Below are 17,430 nucleotides of genomic sequence, written 5' to 3' on the forward strand. Positions count from 1 at the left end.
TATAGTGTTTTGGAAAGCTCTCGAGATGAGCTACAAGAATATGCAAAAGCATATAGGGTGTCCCATTTAAAAAGTTGGAGGTGACCTTCACGTGATCTTCAGGTAACTCTTCAAGGTCAAACTAATGGCACCATCTTATGTCCCCCTCGAAACCATACAACTTTTGTCTAAAACATTTTTCTCTAAATCGCTTCGTTTCCGAGATATAAATTTGTAACACTTTACGTAGGCCACCCTGTATATATGTATATAAAGAAGGAGTTATTGCAATAATGACAAATGTTCTTTAAATTTGCTTAAATTATTCTTGACATTCTATATATTAGACATTTGATTGGTTAGTTTGTTTATATGCGTCTTGATAGATCAAATTCTTTCTTGATTGGTTGATTAAGGGTGCTTTCCATTTAGCGACACAAATCGACACAAGTGTCATTCTATCTTTGTTTGTATTATTCACTGAAAAAAGATAGAATGATGCTTGTGTCGACTTGTGTCGCCAAATGGAAAGTACCCTAAACGAACTTTTGCAGCGTCCAATGGAGGGCGTTTGAATCGTGTTTCGTTTTATCAAGACACGTACGACGTCTAGCGTAAATATATAATTTATGGTCAATTAACGTAACCGGTAAACTCGCCCAAATTAATATCGGCCCTTTATAACCACAAAATATTCAAGCATCATTTAAGCGTAAAATTTAGAAACAAAAAAATGGTAAATATGTTAAAACATGCTTCTCTTCTATTTGTTTCTTTTTTCACTTTTCTTCGAATAAAGTCTGCTAAAGCTTTACAAAGGGTTCGATCGAGAAGGATTTGGAGGAAAAGAGTATATATAATAAGTTTGATTTTTAGCGAAGAACTCTTTTAATACACATTATATATATATATATTATTAAAAATATTTCCTGGACATTTCGAATTCAGAGATCAATGTCGAGTCCTATAAAAAGATTGATCAGGCATGTCCAGGCAAATTTTTCTCGCGGGCAAATGTCAAATCGCGCGACAGCCATTTTCTTTTTTCATTATCGCATCACGACTTTGCGTAATATGTGTATGTGTGTGTGTTTGTGTGTGTAATGTATATATATATTTTGTGTGTGTTAATGTATGATGTAGTGTGAGTGTGTTACGTATACATATATAAACACACACATACACAGTCTTATTCGTTACAGACATATTCTTATTTTCGCGCGAATCTACCAGCTGACGTTGCTGATTTATACATATGTTGGGCACAGGTGTACCAATACGACGCCGAGGAATAACACACGCATCGCATAACACGCAAAACGGGACCATAGCACGACGATACGCGAGGGGAATTGAAACCGTAGGATCATCCGTATAACCTCGACCTCATCGGAGACGATTAATTAATCGCCGAATGAACTACGAAGTCGCGCGTCGCTGAGCCTGGGCCATCGCCTCTTGTAAAAGGTATGATGTAGCTTTAGGTCGTCTTAACGTGCGCGATTAAGTGGGAGCGAACGATAATAAAGGCACAACATGAGACGCGCTTCAACGGGTGTCTTCCTCGCGATATCGTTCCTCCGAGTAAATAAAAGATCCACCAAAGAAATGGCAAAAAGCTAGAGATAAAGAGAGCGCGTGAAAGGCAAAATGGAAATCATTCCAGATGGAGTCATTTTGATGGATGACTTTTGTCTTTTTTTTTCTTGACTTTTGCATTCCGAGCATTCTCGGGTTAAATTTAAAACTTTTGCATTAAAAGGTCAATGCGCCCGTGTTTTGATGTAGAATGTATCGCGAGTAATTAGCAATTTGCAATTACACTCTATTACTTGACTCTATTATTTTGCTTTTAATTGTTTAAAAATTAACGGCATATTTGTATAATTTTATTACCTAATAAAGTGATGAATGTCTAAAGACTGAAAAGATAATTATTAAAGCTAATCCTTGGTAAGTAGAGAACCTATCTAAATACATTTACAGATGTCTTTGACATTTCAACAAATTATATTAGATGCCAAAAAATTAGTCATTCGAATCTCGGACCATGAAAATACAGCAGATACTCTGATAAGTGAAGTAGAGGCTGTATGTGGACAGATAGATAACATGAAGCAGGTAAATATTGTTTTTGTTACATATATATTATGAGAGAGAGAGAGAGAGAACTAACAGCATATTATATATTATATACATCTTATTTTCTATGTTATATGATATTTATAACATGGCTTTTTATGTTTGCAGTATCAAGAGGAAGTAGAAATTTTAAATACAGAAGCTAAGCAAAGACCGCATTTGCAATTAATTGCTGGAATCCAAAGAGAAAACAAACATTTGCGAGAAATACAGGCAGAAAATAAAGAATTAAGAAGTGCATTAGAAGACAACCAACATGCACTCGAGTTGATAATGTCCAAATATCGACAACAAATGGCCTCTTTATTACGTCTCAATAAAACTGATTTTTCATCATTGTATAATTCAAAATATGCCAATGTAAGTTTACGGATAAATGTGTTATTAATTAGTTGAAAATAAATTAGAGTGCAAAATGTAATGTCTCCTTTATATACTTTTTATACAGATAATAACCAGTCAAGCAGAAAAAATTAATGAAATGGCAGCTGTAATGAAAACAGCTGCTGCCTTAGACGAGGAAAATGAATTAAAAGAAAAGGAAGCATTTCATTCTTTAAAAGAGGAAAACGTCACGCTTCGAGAAATAGTAAATATTGCAAATAAGTATGATTCCCTAAACAAACAGTGTTCTGTAGAAAACAAAATTGTTCAAACGGAATTCCCAATAGATTAAAAAAATTCGGTCTTAGAATCTTTGAGCCTTTTTATAAGAAGTTGGCAATATTTATTTCACACAAAATTTCATGACGTATATATTATTATTAAATAAAATCTATTATAGATAAGAAGTGTATGTGTGTAAGTTGTAGTATGTATATATATATATATCTCTATTAAACATTTGTAATAAATTGTATAAGTCATTTGCAATCATATTTATCTTACAATTAATTTAAAATTGAGATTTTTTGATTGTGCAATTTTTTGTTATACATGTCCTTCACAAAATGCTTTATTTTCCCCGAAAAGAAAGAACGATTAGAATCTCTTCCTTTTTCACCTTTTCACCTTTTATTGAAGAGAAAGTTTGCCATGTGTTTGTTTGTTACGAGTTTAACGCGGCAAATTTTTTATTGCGATCAATATCGCAAATTCTCCCAAAAACTGTCCTTTTTTTTTCAAAAGAAAAAGACCCGTAAGTTACAAGGGCTTTACAGTAATGTGAAAACAATGTTTGAGAAGAAAGACTAAGTTAAATTTATTACGATTTTACCGTTAGAGAGAAATGTATATAGCTCTGGAATACTTTTTTAAATTTATATCATTACCTGCAAAATGTTATAGTGCAACAAGCGGTATTGACCGCTTTTAGTGAAAATATTTCGATCAATATGGATCGATGTCTATCTACTATTCATGTTCAGTAGATAAAAAATAGATTTCATGAAATGCATAAAGTGTTTACATAAAATCTGTTTATTTGTGTTCCTATTTTGATAATTCTTATCTATGATAGAGAAAAAAAAGATAATTTCATGGCGATCTTGTGATCATATATTATTGCGAAATTTTTGTTTCTTGTTGAATTTTATGAGCCCTTCCCCCCTCTGAATGTTCTAAGCCACACTTTTTTCGTTCTTTATTTATATTTGTTCTCAAATTTTTTTGTTTTAATAGCGAAAATTTTATTGGAATCTTTATACATGCATTTTTTTTCGACGCTTATATTGTTTCTTCAATCTTTTCTCCAAAAATACGTAATAGTAAGCGGCTGTAAATTATTTTTATGTCCACACTTGAGGGTGACAATTGACCATGAAGTCACCATTGAGGCTGCAAAGGCAATTTTGTTCGCATTGTTGCACTATGGTTTCCCAGTGACACAGAAAACTTTTTATGACCCGGGTTCAATAAAAGTTTTGCTTTTTTTTAAGACATCGAAATTCTGAATACCTCTTTCTATTCCGTACGAAGTTAGTTAATTTGGAAATCGAATAAAGATTACATGTCGCTAGAAATGTAATTTCGTATGCAAATCAGTAATGATTTTTTAAATTCGCGAGGGTTATTTTTGGGAAGAGAACAATTTTCTGATATGAAAAAAAACAAATATTTAAGATTTTCTCATACACAGAATAAGAAACTGCATCGATTTGTATATAAAAGAATATAAAGATCGATTAAAAACATACGCTTTGCAGTTATATGTGCATCAATAATATAATAATAATATAAAGAAACGAAGAGAAAACTAAATTATTTCATTTTTTATCTTATATAATTTATTTATCGTATCTATGTTAATATTTTCGATCGTTTATATATATAATATATTGAAAGTTTATTTAATTTTATTTTTTGTAATTAATAATTACGATAGACACATTTCATAGATGTATCCGTTTCGAAAATACTTTCGAAAAATGCATTTAATGAATATTTGGGAGACATAGCGTTTCTAGTCTATTATTACAACATGCAATTGTGAAGAAATTGGGTACAATCGGATATATTAATTATACTCGATGCATTCGCATTTACAAGGCTCGATTTTTTTTCGTTTTTTCATTCAAACACGAAATTATTTAATCATACAATTAATTACGCAAGCCTTGTTTTTGCACATATTATAAGCAAATTTGAAATTTGAGTTTGATATAATTTTTGAGTTGGACGTATACATGTATATTATATATTAATCTATCCGACTGTACACTTTTCTAGGACGCATGTAGCGTTGGGGGACCTGGGGCCCTGATGTCGACTCGATTTAGGGAGCGGGAGTAACTTTAAACCGGCCCCGAATTGCAGTCCGCGGCTCCATTCGGATAGCTACAGGGTGTTCCACTTCTATTCTATTAATCACATATTAATATTCATGAAAAAATGTCCAGCTGAACTATGCGTCGAACTCTGCAGTCAAATACAAACGATCGAGAATCGTCTTTCTGATGGAAATTTTTATCGTTATTCTAGTGTGAATCTTTATCTCTTTCAAACTGACTTGTTTAAAAATATGTAAATTATGAATATAATAAATCAAATAATTTCGAAATTTTATCTTTTTTGGTACGGTAGCTATGACGAAAATCACATAGATCACAATTTCGATATAGTATGTTGATAACATTTATCACCGATTCTAAAATCAGTTAAAAATAATTTTGGTTTTACTCTAATCTTGTATTTGCCTAGCAGATTATAAGGATCAGTTAAGATAAAATATATATCAAGTTTTCGAGGTATATATTAGATTTCGAAATAATTCTTCAACAAGAGTTTACAAGAGATTTTCTTTTTTTCAAGGTTCATTTCCTTTTTTTCGCAGACGACTCGCAATCGTAGACTCCCCGAGGTGATGCTTGGAAAAAAATTGCAGTAAAACAGTAAAAACATGTCCTGAGAAAAATATATTTGAAATTTTTATGTTATACAGAATAATCGGAAAGGCCAAGGATTCCTGTATCGACGATTAATAGTGACAAATAATTTGCGAAAATTAAATGGAGAAAATAAAAAACCGAATAAAACGCGGTTCTCGCTCACGCATCTTTTTTTCTGTCACAGTGGGACACCCTGTATAACGGACATGCACATTCGCTTACGTGTACACGTATACAGGAAAAGTGACTCACACGCGTGTACGAGGCCAGTGAGCGGTTCACGCACAATTCACCACGCATCTATGCGTTTTCCTTCGAGCCCTCATTGGACAACCCTATCCACCAAGGTCAACCTCCCACTTCCCCTCTCTCTTCTTATCTTTTCTCTCTTTCTCTCTCTCGCTCTCTATTCCCCCTCGGTTTTTTTTTATACTCCTCGAATGCGATAGAAGGGTTTTTATAGCGATGTGTCCTTGGAATTCTGACAATGACCGGCTAACATTTCCTGCGCTATCTAATAACGCGGCACCTGTTACGGCCGCTGCTCCTTTTCGATCCGATTGACGATTATCGATTTTCTGCTTCTGCTTTTTTTTCTTTCACGGATTTGTGTTGTCCCTACTCAGACAACATTATACTCAGCCCCTCCTCTCTCCCCTCGTTTTTCTCTCTTTCTCTCTTTCCTACATTAATTTATAATCTTCCTTTTACCAGTGTTGGAACTTTACATCTTAACAAGATTTTGGCTTTCATTATGAGAGAAAATTAATGGCTCAAGATTTATTTGAAAATTGTACATAAATGAAAAGATACTTTCATTATTGATAATTGTTTTATATTAATGTATCATTATTGATAATTATTTTATACAAATGTATCAAATTGCCCAACATGTATTTCAGATACGTCATGCATACGCTCTTGCTTTTGCGATACAGACTTATAAAACGAGAAATATGATACATAAAAATCGTGCAAACAAATTAAATTAATTCTAAACTGTTTATTTTAAAATAAAAACAAGCGTCTCGTCTTCATTTTGAATACTAGCATCACAGATGCGTTTCTCAGGATTAATTAAAAAAAAAAAAAAAGAAAAGATGAAACGTAATAGAAAGCTTTCGAAAGGTTAAATTTTGCCGGAGAGTTTTTCAACCGACCTTTTTGAGCCGACCGTGGCAACGCCTCTTAAGACAATTCCCTCCAGAAGAATCCTGTCGGAGTCGTTGCTCCGGCGTCGCTCGGCCGAAAAAGTCGTTGAACGAGAGCGCCCGGTGCATCGACCACGGGGTTGTCGAACGGGCGGAAGCCCGCAAATAGAAACCAGTTTCTCCTTGATTGCGAGCTCACTGCGAGCTCTCCTCCTTTTTTTTATTAGATTCCTTCAGCGCGAAAGTGTTACAAGGTCGTATGCTGAAATTGCACACGTAATCGGGATCTTCCTTCCGCGAATTTGCATTTCTGTCAAAGAGAGAGCCGGCGCGAAATTCGCACAGAAAAAAAATAAGTGTTAAATCAAAACTTGTATACTTAAACTAATGCGTTTATTGTTTCGTATATACGCAACAATTTATAATCTTCTTGGAAGAATTTAATAATTTTAAATTTCAACAATATTACAGTCTTATTTTAATATTGTAATTGTCACCTCAAGAATATATAATTATTTAATTTTACTTTAAGAAAATTATAATCTTTGATTTAAAAATATTATTTTCTATCCAACATTGTTTCTTTTCCATTCAAGAAAATTAAATTTTAAATCATAAGAATATATTTTTCTCGATTAAACTATATAAAATGGCTTTATTTAAGTAAGCAATTATTCAAGCAATTATATTTTTCTTTAATTAACGCAATATAATCTTATTTCAAGATTTCCATGTTAAAACTAAATATATTTTCAAAACAAGAATGTCCTTTTTTTGTGCACAGAAAAAAAATAAGTGTTAAATCAAAACTTGTATACTTAAACTAATGCGTTTATTGTTTCGTATATACGCAACAATTTATAATCTTCTTGGAAGAATTTAATAATTTTAAATTTCAACAATATTACAGTCTTATTTTAATATTGTAATTGTCACCTCAAGAATATATAATTATTTAATTTTACTTTAAGAAAATTATAATCTTTGATTTAAAAATGTTATTTTCTATCCAACATTGTTTCTTTTCCATTCAAGGAAATTTAAATTTTAAATCATAAGAATATATTTTTCTCGATTAAACTATATAAAATGGCTTTATTTAAGTAAGCAATTATTCAAGCAATTATATTTTTCTTTAATTAACGCAATATAATCTTATTTCAAGATTTCCATGTTAAAACTAAATATATTTTCAAAACAAGAATGTCCTTTTTTTGTGCACAGAAAAAAAATAAGTGTTAAATCAAAACTTGTATACTTAAACTAATGCGTTTATTGTTTCGTATATACGCAACAATTTATAATCTTCTTGGAAGAATTTAATAATTTTAAATTTCAACAATATTACAGTCTTATTTTAATATTGTAATTGTCACCTCAAGAATATATAATTATTTAATTTTACTTTAAGAAAATTATAATCTTTGATTTAAAAATGTTATTTTCTATCCAACATTGTTTCTTTTCCATTCAAGGAAATTAAATTTTAAATCATAAGAATATATTTTTCTCGATTAAACTATATAAAATGGCTTCATTCAAGTAAGCAATTATTCAAGCAATTATATTTTTCTTTAATTAACGCAATATAATCTTATTTCAAGATTTCCATGTTAAAACTAAATATATTTTCAAAACAAGAATGTCCTTTTTTTGTGCACAGAAAAAAAATAAGTGTTAAATCAAAACTTGTATACTTAAACTAACGCGTTCATTGTTTCGTATATACGCGACAATTTATAATCTTCTTAGAGGAATTTAATAATTTTAAATTTCAACAATATTATAGTCTTATTTTAATATTGTAATTGTCACCTCAAGAATATATAATTATTCAATTCTACTTTAAGAAAGTTATAATCTTTGATTTAAAAATGTTATTTTCTATCCAACATTGTTTCTTTTCCATTCAAGGAAATTAAATCTTAAATTATAAGAATATATTTTTCTCGATTGAACTATATAAAATGACTTCATTCAAGTAAGCAATTATGCAAGCAATTATATTTTTCTTTAATTAACGCAATATAATCTCGTTTCAAGATTTACATGTTAAAACTAAATATATTTTCAAAACGAGAATGTCCTTTTTTTCTGTGCGGAGACCGTATTTCGCGAGCGCGCGAAGAGACCTTTTCCGATGACTTTTCTGATGATTGCGCGATATATCGAATACAAATTTTGCCTTGTGTTCAATCTTATTTTTATATAATTGTATATATTAATCTCTCGTGAAATTATATTTCAAAGTTGCAGAATTCTTTGACTAATGTACGGTGATTATTTTTCTTTAATGATATTTTTCTTTCGATTTATGCTAATCGAGAAGCATTTGCGTTTAATTTAATTCTTAATTCTTAACTTTCTAATTATATAAGGGAAAAATTTATTTCATATTATTTTTCTTAATTTAGTATTATTAACCATTGTTCCAACTCGTAATGCGATAACAAAAAACAGGAAAGTTAAGGAGTATACGCGATATCAAGAAATTTTTATATCAGAAACAGAAAAAAATTTTTAATCTTATTGATTCAATATTCATATAATTATTGATATTAAAGAGAAGGTAATTTATGACTGGATGCGATAATCGAATTTGACAAGAGAACTTTTGATGCTCCAAATGTATAAATGTACATCGGTCCAAAAGTTACATGGTTTTTTGTAAAATCGACGTATTTGTACAAATTACTATAAGAAACAAGATATTGGCGTTTATCGAGTTATCTAGAAGTTAATGTCAATGCAATAAGAATTTTCGGCGGAGGAAAGTGATAGAGCTAGTGTGATAGGTTTGGAAAAATGTACACAAAGTTTATCTTGATTTGCTACTGCGTGTTCAACGATAAGAACTTCCTTTATTGATATATAAAAGAAAAGGTCAGATCAAAGGCTGAAGGGAACAGCTTTTGTCCAACTAATTCACGCAGTTGCAGCAAACATATATATGTATGTACATACGTTGCATAATCCCGACAGCATTGACGTTGTGCGAGAATATGCGACATACTTAGATATCGAATCTTAGATGCGTGTACGCTCAAATACATGTGTCTTTTAAATATACGTATCTTCTCTAGAAAAAATAATAATTTCATATTTTTATCTTAATATCTTATCTTATCTTAATATTATATTTACATGTAAAATATTAATTATTTATTCAAAAAGATATTGCACATGGTGCTTCGTCATTTTTCATGACGCGGCTCTAAAATATTCATCGCGAACGCATGTGTGTACGCATTTACTTTGTATTTTTTTCGGTGCCTAAACTCGCGTTGGCGAAGAAGAGGGGGCAGAAGGAGAAGGAGCGGCAGCCGGCCGCGAGTGAATAGGTCGGGAAAAATCACACGAGCGTGTATGTAAGACACACGTGCGTGTGCGCGCGAGGTGCGTGCGTGCGTGCGTGCGCGCAAGCCAGCCACGCTGGCATAGATGCAGTTTTAGGAAATCACGCGCATACACGTGGCAACATCGCCGCTAACATTCCACGTGATCCAGGACCGGTTTGCGGGTTGCCGACCCACTAACAGTCGTCTAATGCAGATAAACCCACGCCCTATATGTGGGGTACACACGTCGCTTATTTTTTATTGCGACCCGAGCCCGAGCTGCGTTGCCGCGAGTGAGCGCTTCACCGATTTTCAAAGTTAAAAAAAAAAATAACTCGCTGGCCTAAAATTATATGCGGCTCGTGTAAGAGAGAGAGAGGGAGAGAGAACGGGGGGAGAGCCGCTTGTTGGCTCCGACGAGCCACTTGGCGATGCTAGGTTTCGATTAATAATGCAAGAAACTATCTCTCGGTCCATCGACTTTGATAGTAACCTGACGGAAAACTTTAATGTACTTTTAATTCGCGTGAAGATTTATAATAGATGCGGCTATTTTCCAAATCTCATCTCGACTTTCCTTTTCATGGTTTTAAAATATATTTAGCGCGATACGTTATCGTGGATTGTCCGATATAAATTAAATCTCACTTACCAAACTCAGATATACGGTTATCTATTAAGCTCTTTTATCGTAATTGTAATCGTCGATAGTATGCAATCGCTTAAATTTACAATCGCATTGAATTGTATACGGAAATTAAAGTATTATTATTTCGTCACGTTATAATTATAAATCAATTTTTACTGATAAATCAATTTTCTATTCGAAAGTTTTAATATCAATATTGATAACCTCGTCATTTTTATTGCATTTTATTGTATTATTAAGTATACAAATTGCTATAGTATCTTATACAAATAGATTACTGCAGTGAACGACTAGCTTTCAAAAAAATGTGAAATTATGTTCCTCAAGTTTAAGATGCATCTCTTTTTTCCTCTTCCTTTATATAATAATAATTTTACAATATCCTTAAACAATGCCATTTTTCTTCTAAGCTCGCTCAGAGGCACACATGCTTCATACAGCTGTTCGTACCTGCTGTTTCATCTAATCCAAATTATAAGTGGCATTTAGGGGATCTGCTAGCAGCTTGAGAATATCAGGGTTCGGCAAACGGTGAATGTTTTTTTACCCTAACACTTTGTCTCGCTGGTGGACTTTTTCCCTCTTCATGCATTTCACTTCTAAATTCGCCTCTGAAAACTCGAGATACGATACATTCTATCGCATATATAGTCCCACAAATACATTATAAAATCTAAATATATATCTTGCTTATTTATAAGAGAGTTATTTAGCATATATTTTTTTTGTATTGCGTTATAAAATTCCATTCCAAAAAGATAGTTGGAAGTTCATTTGTGTTTTCACTTGTGCGCAGTATATTTGTGCTATCTTGCTAATGATTGTCCGAAATGGGATAATGGAGTCATTAGAGTAATATACGTTGTTTACATTTTTTAGAATGTATGCAATTTTGTTAGGAAATTATTCGTGTTTATTCTGACTCATCATCGCGCTGTTAAATGTCAGAATCAGGTAGGACAAAGGCGCGATTATTTAGGGATTCGATTTAACGAGGTAGGATATGTCTTTCGTGACCGGATGATTGGCGGAAGTCGATGAGCTGAGCGCAGATTTAATGCCGTCTCTTTAGCTTTAACGATTATAACGAGAAAGCGCATTTATGAAAACTATAGATAAAGAATTATAATGTTTTTGTTTATACTAATTTTCATGGCGCTTATCGCTTTTTTACTCCTGCTCATAATTTCCGTAAATTATTTATTTTATTTACTTAATAATAAATTATTAAGTAAATTAAAATTATGCTAGAAACGCGCTTATATTAATACAGTTTTTCTATTTACATTAAGTAGGAGATACTTTATCAAACGCGCAATCAAGTAGCGTTTATTAAACAAGTTTAACTTGCACAACATTTTTCCTAATAAAAACCAAGCTCTCTGCAATAATTTATCGAGAATTAAGATAAAATTTTTTATGAAAATAATTTTTTTTAAATATGTAGTCATGAAATAAATGCTTAAGATAATTAATACAGGTTAAACATTTAGATATCTTATATTAATTACAATCTTGAGCGATAATAAATGTATAATTATACCTCATATATCATGTATATCACTTATTAAAATTCTATATCGCGTGATATAATTGCAGGAAGGCTGAATCGATCGTTGGTTTCCTTCGAAATCGATTTACATAGCATTTTTGCACGACCCACATTTGATCCCGGAAGGGCCGCCTACCATCTTCCGTTCTGCATTTTTGCACAATGCGAGGTCGACCTACATAACACCTGTTACAGCAGGCCGGTAAATAGGGTATTACGGTCAGTGGTTATGGTCAGTATCGAAAGGCGTCGAAAGGCAGAACGAATCCGAACGGATATACATATTACACTCGGATGGAAGAGGGATAGAAAGAGAAAGAAGAAAGGAGGAAGAGATGACCTAATACTCTTTCAGTCGTAAGGAATAATTGCACTTGACGCTCGCAGGGGTGCGGTATTCCTGCCGAGGGTGCCTTATACCACCAGACGAAGGGTACTCCTCTCCCATTGTGTCGGCGACAATGTATCAGCAGGTAGCTGATCATCGATCGGGGACCGCGCGGTCGGTCAATGGCCTTGCAATGTGCCCGGCAAAGGGCGAGGCCGCCTTGTTACGTCCGTGAATAGTCGGGGTACAGTCGCATGCGTTAATAGGTCTGCGGTAAGTTTACGATCGACGAGATCGAGATTTCTTCTCCCGACTAATCGAGAGGACTAATTTCTCCCTCGTTGGCGTAAAATCGACCCGATCGTTGGACGCGATCGCGAAAAACGTCGAGAATCGCGCGTCGTATCCTGATGTACCGCGTACTATTAATGGACCCGATTGTACGGGATTGTTGGTGTTTACGTATACATATACGCGTACTTGCGCATGTATCGCACGCGCTGGACACTGGACATGTGGAGGAACGTCACACACGCATGCTCGTGCTCTTCGCCTACGAAAAAAAGAGAGAAAGAGAAGGAGAGAACGTCCGAAAAGCCAACTGCGCGATAGCAAGCAGCTCCGGGGCTTATGAGGAACCTGTTTTCCTTTATACGATTTCCACCTCGTCCTTCCTCGCTCGTCGGCGTAACACCGTAACGAAGGGGAAGTCTTCTCTTTCAAGGAGAGAGAGATGTGCTCGAGGAGAAAAAATTTCTCGTCCCCTTTTCATTTTGATCGAGACCGTCGACTTTTGTGCCGATCAAAAATCCGATTCTCCCGAATCGGAGACGCGTACTCGAGGAAAATTCCAGAAAATGTGCTAATAATCGCGCCAAACTTTTGTACATCAACGTAATCTCCCTTGAAAAAAAAAAATCTTTAATATAGCATTCGACGTGATATAAAATTATTTAATTTAACATGTAAGTAATCTCGTTGCATCTATCTAAGAGATTTGATTTTCGTCTCCTATTATAAAAAAAGATGAGATAGATCGTCTTGTACTAGCCTAAAGTCTTCTCTATCTAATTTAGCCCGGGGAAGTGGGGATGAGTTTTATCGCGCCGAGTTTGACGATTGTTAATTGGTTCGAACCGAACCAACGCAAACTTCTCGCCGGGCAAAAGTCACGTCGTTTTTGACCATACCAGGAAACATGTTTGTGCAATGATATTACAGCGCGATAAAGTCTATATAAACCGAACTCCATTAGTTGCATAGCCAGTATTCTTTTCGTGTTGCTCGCCTGTTAGGTCCCGTTTTCGCATCGCCGACATCTTTTGACATCGCACTCGCCGAGTCTCTTCCAGGGTGATTGATCTCTCCTAGAAAGTTTGAGCGTATGTTCTCTACTTTTTTTATATTACATTTTTTTATTAAAAAGAATATTAAATATATGTATATATTTTTTTATTTAAATATTTAATATATTATTAATTTATTTATTTAAAAGAAAAAATATATCTATATTTTTAGTGCATATTTCTTTAGATTTTGAATATATTACTAATAGTATATGAGACAATTTTTATAAGAATTACCAATAATTGTTTTCAACTCTTGATTTTATTAACGGAAGAATTATATCAGAGTTAGAAGTGTAAAAATTTGCTGTGCTTTTGTATTATTTTATAATAATACAAAAAAATTAGAAAGCACAAAAACTCATATTTAGTGCTTCGATAATTTTTCCCATAAAAATATGCTTTAGATTTCATGAGAAATAATGCGTTATCGAGACTTCAGTTTTCGTTGAAAATTTCCTAGATAATTATAACATTTTATAAAACATGATTAAAATTAAAACGTATGACAAAAATATTTTTCGTATCTCTCATATTATTTACACAGGAATATTTCAGTCTTTGTTCAAATAAATATTATACTTAATCATCACGCGATAATTGAATTTTCTCTTTATTCGAGATAATGTAAGAAGCTATGGGATTGCATTAAAACGTAAAGATGCATCGATCGCGCTTGTACATTAATGCATTTATTGTACGAAATAGTATGCACAGTTGCGGCAAACCAATAAGGTTACATATGGTTAGTGTTCGCCATGATTGCGCGTTCACGGAAGATACGCAATCATGAAAACGCTAGTCTCATGCTCAGTCTAGTCGAGCAGTTGAGCAGTCTCGATAAAGCAAACAATCGATGTTCCGTTTTTCTATCGCCTGTCGCGATAATGCAACGTTTCTAACGTTATCGCTCTTCTTCGTAAATGTTGCCGATTGCTAGTTTACTGTACGTGAAAGCCTTTCCCTTGAAAATCTCTCATTTTCAGATATAAAATATCGTACATAAATATTTTCCTTGTAAAAAAATATTAACGAAAAGGAAAAGAAAAATATGCATAGAAAGCTCGCGTTAATAGATGCATTAACTTTCCAACGGAGAGAATATTTTTATCCAACAGTAAATAAATAATAAATGTAGACGTTTTTAATTTCAATATTTCTCTATGCGACACATATTTTTCTTATAAAAAAATATTAATGAAAAGGAAAAAAATGTCTATAAGAAGTTCGCGTTAATAGTTGCCTTAATTTTTTAATGGGGGAAATATTTTTATCCAACAGTAAATAAATAATAAATGTAGACGTTTTTAATTTCGATATTTCTCTATGCGACACATATTTTTCTTATAAAAAATATTAATGAAAAGGAAAAAATGTCTATAAGAAGTTCGCGTTAATAGATGCATTAATTTTTCAACGGGAAGAATATTTTTATCCAACAGTAAATAAATAATAAATGTAGACGTTTTTAATTTCGATTTTATATAATAGTATGTAATACGATTATAAAATCAATTTCTTCAATAGCCACTTTAATTTTTATGCAAGTTTTCAGAGCAGATTTTTTTCTCATTAATAATCGTTCAAACATTAACATTATAGTTTTCGAATTAAAATAAAAAATGGAAAGAGCTTTTCGCGAGGTGAACTTTAAGAGGTCGAATGAATAAAAAGATTACGTCCTTTCATTCTAAAGATATTAATATTCAATAATAATATTATAAATCTATTTTAAAATAATGTAATTCTATTCAATACAAATATAATGGATTTTTCTTCTAAATTCTCATATTTATTTTAGGAATTTATATAAATTCCTAAAATAAATATATGAGAATTTAGAAGAAAATTTTAATTTAGAAGAAAGATATTTAATCGGAAATTTTCGCGATGAATCACGACTTTCTTCGACATTTTGCTAACAATAAGAGAAAACTGCAGCTCAATTAGAGAGCTTATCAAGATTGAGTCATTAAAAGCGGCATTATCCTATATTTTTACTAATGACAAAAATAGACGACGCGAAGATAGACTCGAAATAGACGAAAATAGATCGTAATCGCTACACGACTATATGAATATTATAATCCTAATTCGCGATCGGTGGGACGCGTCACGGTATGAAAATATGAAAGATGCACCCTGCGGTGGATCAGACCGACCCTTATGCGTCTCGATTGTTGTCAGCCCGTATACGCATCTGCCTGTGCCACCTCCGAATATAGGTAGATTTTTTTCCGATGGCGCAACAGAGGACTCTTTACCTTGCCATCGTGGCATTCTTTCTCTCCTTCTCTCTCTTTCTTTCTTCTTGATATCGTTGTCTTCGTTCTTTCGGTCCCCTCTACGAAATCATCATCATAGTCGACGTCGTTGCGTAGAGGGAAACGCACACGCTCACCCACAAGGGGACACACACACACGCGCGCGCGCACACAACGTTAACTTGCAGGCACGTTTGTGGAAACGATTTTTCTTCGACCAGCATTCGTTTATCGTCGCTCTTTTCTTCGTTTTTAGACTCGCTCGACGAGATAAGAGAAATCAAGCCGCATATTTTCGGCCATTTCCTCGGCGCGCATAGGCAGAATCGAGTGGAAAGCGACATTCTTAGCAAATGAGATTTCAAATAATGCTCAGATATTTCTCGCATCGACCCGTTAATTGCCGTTTCTTTCGCATCGTCAGCATTTAATTATTAGATAATGACGAAATTTCGAGATGCAAAAGTCTGTAAATATATTTTACGGCTACGTTATAAATCTATTTTAAAAATCTAAAATGTAATTCTATTCAATATAAATATAACGGATTTTTCCTCTAAATTTTCATATTTAGGATATTTATTTATTTATTCATTTATTTATGTAAACTTGGAGGTTTTCGCGATGAATCACGATTTTCCTCGACATTTTGCAACAATAAGAGAAAACTTCAGCTCAATTAGAGATTTGCGTGTCTGTCTTCCCTTTTTTTATAACAAATTAATTTTTATCACGTGTCAAATTTTTTGTATTCAAGTAAATATTATTTATTTTAAGTATATCATAAGTTCATTACAAGTATTAAATTTAATTGAATATATTCTGAATTTTAGTAAGTGCAGTATTTTAATCAAGAATATTAAATTAAAATAAAAATTTGGTTTTTCTTATTACATAAAGTAAATTTGAATGTTTTTCTTTTTCTTTGATACAACCAATATTTTTGAAGAGAAAATAAATTCTTCTTTCGAGTACATGATAATGAGATTTTCTAACACTCGTGATGAGTATATTTTGAGACTATTATCAAGAATAAATTCTTTGTTGGAGAAAACTATTACTTAAAAAAAAAAAGAAAAATAAACCGAGTAATCGCTTTTCTTGGTAGTAGAATGATATTTTTCCCTGCGCACGATTAACGGATCGACGAGCTAATTAAGACCGAGCCCGACTTTTCCGTCCGTGTTTCCGCAGCGTATTCCTTCCCTTTTTTCCCAGAACTTTGCGATTTTCTCACGATATTCGAGTGGAAGCGCGTCATGCCTTCATCCCCCGCATGGTAACGTTACCCAATTCGTGTAGGGCTCTTCCTGTGTATACGTGCGTGGGGTCGACGTGCGTGTTGCCGAGGGCTA

General features: G+C 33.0%; 1 protein-coding gene across 2 annotated transcripts; it reads left to right on the forward strand.

The window, feature by feature from the left end:
* The first annotated feature begins 607 nt into the window (after positions 1 to 607).
* LOC145959527 (FGFR1 oncogene partner 2 homolog) lies at positions 608 to 3,044 on the forward strand. Of its 2 annotated transcripts, XM_083078463.1 has the most exons (5): positions 608 to 715; positions 1,248 to 1,446; positions 1,966 to 2,100; positions 2,230 to 2,481; positions 2,570 to 3,044. In XM_083078463.1, the coding sequence occupies exons 3-5, from the start codon at positions 1,966 to 1,968 to the stop codon at positions 2,795 to 2,797; spliced, it is 615 nt and encodes a 204-aa protein (XP_082934589.1). In that variant the 5' UTR covers positions 608 to 715; positions 1,248 to 1,446; the 3' UTR covers positions 2,798 to 3,044. The 2 variants fall into 2 exon arrangements, with proteins under 2 accessions (XP_082934589.1, XP_082934590.1); XM_083078464.1 differs by lacking the exon at positions 608 to 715 and having other exon boundaries at positions 1,203 to 1,446.
* The last annotated feature ends 14,386 nt before the right edge of the window (positions 3,045 to 17,430 follow it).

This window comes from Camponotus vicinus, unplaced genomic scaffold (assembly GCF_025532165.1).
Source record: "Camponotus vicinus isolate PSW18456_S1 unplaced genomic scaffold, iyCamVici1.0 SCAF_1, whole genome shotgun sequence".
NCBI classification, from domain to species: Eukaryota; Metazoa; Arthropoda; class Insecta; order Hymenoptera; family Formicidae; genus Camponotus; species Camponotus vicinus.